Here is a 6,141-nt window from a genome sequence, read left to right as displayed (position 1 = left end):
CTCGACCTGCTGGGCTCCAGCGATCCTTCTGCCTCAGCCTTCCAAGTAGCTGAAACTACAGGTGCGTGATACCACGCCTGGCTAATTTTTGATTTATTGTAGAGATGAGGTCTCGCCAAGTTGCCCATGCGGGTCATGAACCCGTGGGCTAATGCAATCCACTCACCTCAGCCTCCCTAAGTGCAGGATTACAGGCTGAGCCACTGTGCCCAGTTGGAGTGAACTATTTTAAATACTTGTGTGTATGTGTTTGTGCGCGTGTGCGTGTGCGTGTGTGTGTGTGTGTGAGAATGTGAGTGTGAGAGAGAGAGAGAGAGAGAGAGAGAGAGAGAGAGAGAGAGAGAGAGAGAGACAGAGACAGGCTGTAGTGTAGTGGCACGATCATGACTTACCACAGCCTTGATAACTGGGCTCAGGAGATCCTTCTGCTTCAGGCAGCCCCCCTAGTTGCTGGGATTATAGACATGTACCACCATGCCAGGCTAATTATTATTATTATTATTATTATTTTTGAGTTGGAGTCTCACTCTGTCGCCCAGACTGGAGTGCAGTGGCCGCTCCCAGCCACTGCAGCCTCGACCTGCTGGGCTCCGGCAATCCTTCCGCCTCAGCTTTCTGAGTAGCTGGAACTACAGGCGTGCGCTACCATGCCCGGCTAATTTTTTGTTTTATTGTAGAGATGAGGTCTTGCCAAGTTGCCCAGGCGGGTCTTCAACCTGCGGGCTCCCAAAGTGTGGGTTTACAGGCTGAGCCACTGAGGCCGGCCTAATTATTATTAAAAAAAATTTTTTTTTTTTTTTAGTTGGAGTCTCACTCCGTCGCCCAGACTGGAGTGCAGTGACCGTTCCCGGCCACCGCAGCCTTGACCTGCTGGTCTCTGGCGATCCTTCTGCCTCAGCCTTCCAAGTAGCTGGAACTACAGGCGCGTGCTACCACGCCCGGCTGATTTTTGATGTATTGTAGAGATGAAGTCTCGCCAAGTTTCCCAGACAAGTCTTGAACCCGTGGGCTCAGGCAAAAATTTTAGCTAATTATTTTTTTGAGTCAGATTCTCACTGTCATCCAGGCTGGAGTGCAGTGGCAGGCTCATGGCCATCCCAGCACTGACCTGCTAGGCTCAGGCAATCCTTCTACCTCCGCCTTCCAAGTAGCTGGAACTACAGCTGCATGCCACCACAACTGGCTAATTTTTTGATTTATTGTAGGCACGAGGTCTTGCCAAATTGCCCAGACTGGTCTCAAACCGCTGAGCTCAGGCAGTCCTCTCCCTTCTGCCTCCTAAAGTACTGGGATTACAGGTGTCATCCACTGCGCCTGCTTTTTTAAAATTTTAAAATTTTAATTTTTTGTTTTTTGTGTTGGAGTCTCATTCTGTCACCCAGGCTGGAGGGCAGTGGCACCCTCACGGCCACATGGGGTTACAGGTGTGAGCCACTGCACGTGGCCTATAGTAGTATTTTTTGTTGCTTTTTGGTTGGGATTCTAGGTCATTCTAAGAAACCAGCTTTGTGGGCCAGGGATACTGGATATCAGATTAAGAGTTCCTGGGCGTTTATGTCCTAGTTTTTATTGAAAGAAAACTTGGACCATAGATTACTTTAGCTTGTTTCCCCAAATAGTGTTGATAATTGGGGCTATATTACTGTTTTTTTGTGACCAAGTCCACCTAGAATTTAGAAAAACCAAAAACAATGTATGACTCAGATGGAATAATCCTGATCAATTGTTTTATGCTTTGAAAATAATAGTATGATATGAGGAGGCAGCCATGGGGAGCTAGCGGCTGGCCAAGGCCTTACCTCCTACAACTGCTTCCCACTCTGCAGCAGAATTGAACATGTTTCCTGCTATGGAGAGGTAGTGGCAAGTTGCTGCCACCCTATAGTGAGGTGCTCACAGACATGCAGAGCTTCCACTGCAAGACTGTTGTCCCCTTCAAAAAAAGTGACATAAATGTAAGTTATTGTTGATAAGGTCTTCAAATAATCTTATTTATTTTCTCCACAGGCTGAATGTGAAATCTTTCCTCAAGTTGTTGGTTCACTATTTCTTTCTCCTGGTGGTCCTAAGTTTATTCATCTGATGTATCATTTTGCAAGATATGTTGCACTGAAATATATTAAGACCAATTCCAGAAGTAAGTTAAGCTCATAATATGATTTTTTTGGGGGTTTTGATCCTTAACTTTTTGTTTGTGATTTTTATTTTTTATTTTTTTTGAGTTGGAGTCTCACTCTGTCACCCAGACTGGAGTGCAGTGGCTGCTCCTGGCCACCGCAGCCTCTACCTGCTGGACTCTTGCGATCCTTCCGCCTCAGCCTTCAAGTAGTTGAAACTACAGGCGCAGTACCATGCCTGGCTAATTTTTTTGATTTATTGTGGAGATGAGGTGTCGCCAAGTTGCCCAGGCGGGTCTCGAACCTGCGAGCTCACACAGTTCACTCACCTCAGCCTCCCTAGGTGAGATTACAGGCTGAGCCACCGAGCCCGGCTTGTTTATGATTTTTAAATTATTAAGAGATTTTAATAAAGCAAAGTAAGTTAAAGCATTAATTTACCTCAAAAAGCAAATCGCTAATCTACCGGAACTGTAGTTTGAAATCTTCTCATAATGACTATAAGTTACTGTTTACATTATTTTATTCTAATGCAGAGGTTGGGAAACACTTTCTGTATAAGACCAGATAGTAAATATTTTAGGCTTTGTGGACTATATAGGATGTCTGTCACACAATCCTCTCTTTTTTTGTTTTTATAATCCCTTAAAAGTGTAGAAGCCATTCCTACCTTACTAGACTCTAAAAGTAGTCAGTGGGCTAAATATGACCTGCAGGTTGTAGTTGGCCTCAAATACATTTTGTTAAATGTTGTGTTGCATGTGTTTGAGATTTATTTTGGTTACTGGCAATGTGTTGGAAATTTCTGTTTTAAAGAGATATGATTTACTTACTAGTTTATAGAAACAAAAAATTGGATTTTTGAAACTAGTACTTGACTATAGTTTATTAGTGTATGTTGCTCTACTTAATTTGGTTTTGCTCATAAATCATGGAAAGGAAAATGGCAGAAAAGTTAACACGAAACACATGTCTTCTAATTTCCTGAGACATCTAATTTCTATTGCTGACATTTTGTTTATTTCCTTTCAGTGTATTTTTTATTTTCTAGGGTACAGTTTATACCTGCATTTTATTGATTTTGAATAGGCAATGTGTTCTCATGGATCAAAAATTAAAAGTTGAAAAATCTTTCTTCCACCACTATTCCCAGACTACCTAGTTTCCCTTTCTTGAAGCAACAGTATAATTAGTAATTCAAGCAAATATGTATATGTCCTTTCTGTTTTTTTGGAGTTGGAATCTCACTCTGTCATCCAGGCTGGAGTGCAGTGGCACGATCAGGTCTCACTGCAGCCTCGACCTCTTGGGCTGATCCTTTGCATCAGCATCCTGAGTAGCTGAGTCTGTTGGTGCACATCACTATGCCCAGCTAATTCTTTTGATTTTTTTTTTTTTTTTTGTAGAGATGAGGTCTCGCTAAGTTGCCCAGTCTAGTCTTGAACTACTGGGCTCAGGCAGTCCTCCTGCCTCTGCCTCCCAGAGTGTTGGGATTACAGGTATGAACCATGGCACCTGGTTTTCTTTCTTTCTTTTTTCTAAAGCATAGATGGTAACATAAATCTAGTTTTGAAACTTTTCGCTTAACAGTATGTCTTGGAAATTGTCCCATATCCATTTATAGAGCTTCCTAATTTTGATTCACTTTCTTTAGAACTGCATAATATTACACTGAATGAGTGTACCTTTGGTTATTTATTTATTTTTAAGTCTGGATCTCACTCTTGTCTAGGCTGGAGTGCATGACTCACTGCAGCCTCCACTTCCTGGGCTTAGGTGATCCTATCATTTCAGCCTCTCCAGTAGCTGGGACTACAGGTATGCTATCATGCCCAGCTCACTTGTGGTTTTTTTGTAAAGATAAGGTCTCACTATGTTGCCCAGAATGGTCTCGAACTTTTGGGCTCAAGCAATCCTTCTGCTGCAGCCTCTTAAAATGCTGGGATTACAGGTATGAGCCACCACACCTGGCCTCATAGTTTATTTAATCAATCTTCTCTTGATAGACATTTGGCTTTTTTTTTTTTTTTTTTGAGTTGGAGTCTCACTCTGTCGCCCAGACTGGAGTGCAGTGGCCGCTCCCTGCCACTGCAGCCTCGACCTGCTGGGCTCTGGCGATCCTTCTGCCTCAGCCTTCTGAGCAGCCGGAATTACAGGCGCGCACTATCATGCCTGGCTAATTTTTTGATTTTATTGTAGAGATGAGGTCTCGCCTGCCCAGGCGGGTCTCGAACCCGTGGGCTCAGGCAATCCACTCACCTCAGCCTCCCAAAGGCACGGGATTACAGGCTGAGCCACCGAGCCCGGCTGACATTTGGCTTTTTTCCCTAATCTTTTGCTGTAAAAACTGTTCTACAGTATAGACTTTATACATATATCAGTTTGTGTATGTTTGTGTGTGTGTGTGTACATAAATATAAGTAATTCCTGAATGATAATTTGCTTGGTCAAAAGAGCTGTACATTTGTAATTTGCTAATTATTAGCAGCTTAGGTTTTTTAGAGAGGTGGGACAATTTATGCTTTATCACCAGTGTAGATGGTGTCTCTTCTCCCAGAGGCTCATCAACATAGTGTGTGATCATTTTTATCTCTTTAGTCTGATAGGTTAAAATAGAATCGCAGTATAGTTTTAATTTGTATTTCTCTTATTATTCGTGATGCTGAAAATTGTTTAATATGTTTAGGAGAAACTTGTCCTTTTTTTCAACTCTATGTTCATTACATATCCTTTGTCCAGTTTTCTCTTACGTTATTGATGTTTTCCATTTGTAGGTGTTCTTATTTCTTATCCCTTCTCTGCTATTACATATAAACATTTTTTCCAGTTTGTCTTCCGTGCATGATTTTAAAAACATCTGTGTGATCTTGCTTTATAAACATTTGCATATTTTATTTTTTATACCAATCAGGAAACACTGATAATTTGGATATTTTATATTTTTTAAATTTTTAAATTTTTATTTTTTGTTTTTTATTTATTTATTTTTGAGTTGGAGTCTCACTCTGTCGCCCATACTGGAGTGCAGTGGCCACTCCCGGCCACCGCAGCCTTGACCTGCTGGGCTCCGGCGATCCTTCCGCCTCAGCCTTCCAAGTAGCTGGAACTACAGGCATGCGCTACCACGCCCGGCTAAGTTTTTGATTTGTTGTAGAGATGAGGGCTCGTCAAGTTGCCCAGGCGGGTCTTGACCCCGCGGGCTTAGGTAATCCACTCACCTCGGCCTCCCAAAGTGCTGGGATTACAGGCTGAGCCACTGAGCCCGGCCTTGGATATTTTACATTTAATGTAATAAATGTAAGGATTTTTCTAGTTTTTTATTAGATGATCTGTCCCAATTGCATTGTAACCCAAACAATTTAATAAGAAATATGTGTGTTTGGATTTAATAAGAGTTTATCATATGTAAGGCTTGTAAGTACAGATGTCCTATTTTTCATTTAAAGCAATTCCAGTTAACATACTCAGTATCTAAATGACTTCCAAATTCAGTGAACTCATTTTCTATTAAATATTTAGAAATTGGCTGGGCATGGTGGCTCACACCTATAATCCTAGCACTTTGGGAGGCTGAGGTGAGAGGATTGCCTGAGCCCACAGGTTCAAGACCAGCCTGGACAACTTGGTGAGACCTTGTCTCTGCAGTAAATAAAAACATTAGCTGAACGTGGTGGCACATGCCTGTAGTTCCAGCTACTTGGGAGTTTTAGGCGAAAGGATCACCCGAGCCCGCCAGCATGGCTGTGGTGGCCATGAGCGTGCCCCTACACTCCATCCTGGGTGACAGAGTGTGACTGTAATGCAAAAAAAAAAAAAGAAAAAGAAACAATGGTTTCACGTGGTTGTACTATTTTGTTGGTTTTACTAAAAGGAAAAGTAAGCTGGTGGCAGCAATGAAAGTGATTTGATCTTGCCTCATCTGTTAACTGACTTTCTTCCTTGGTCGTTAAAAGATTTTGTTAAGCCGGGCTCAGTGGCTCAGCCTGTAATCCCGCGCCTCTGGGAGGCTGAGGTGAGTGGATTG

The 6,141-nt window shown here is 42.5% G+C and overlaps 1 protein-coding gene across 2 annotated transcripts in view; it reads left to right on the top strand.

The window, feature by feature from the left end:
• HAUS6 (HAUS augmin like complex subunit 6) overlaps positions 1–6,141 on the top strand; it is a 42,256-nt gene that overhangs the window by 4,645 nt on the left and 31,470 nt on the right. For both annotated transcript variants that reach the window (XM_008064115.1, XM_008064116.2), the window contains exon 4: positions 2,008–2,137. In XM_008064115.1, the coding sequence (XP_008062306.1) occupies positions 2,008–2,137 (130 nt within the window). The remainder of the gene's footprint in view (positions 1–2,007; positions 2,138–6,141) is intronic.

This window comes from Carlito syrichta, unplaced genomic scaffold (assembly GCF_000164805.1).
Source record: "Carlito syrichta isolate Samal-C Ts95f unplaced genomic scaffold, Tarsius_syrichta-2.0.1 Scaffold307203, whole genome shotgun sequence".
Taxonomy (NCBI): domain Eukaryota; kingdom Metazoa; phylum Chordata; class Mammalia; order Primates; family Tarsiidae; genus Carlito; species Carlito syrichta.
The sequence above is the reverse complement of the archived record's forward strand: the minus strand, read 5'-3'. Positions and strand labels throughout refer to the sequence as shown.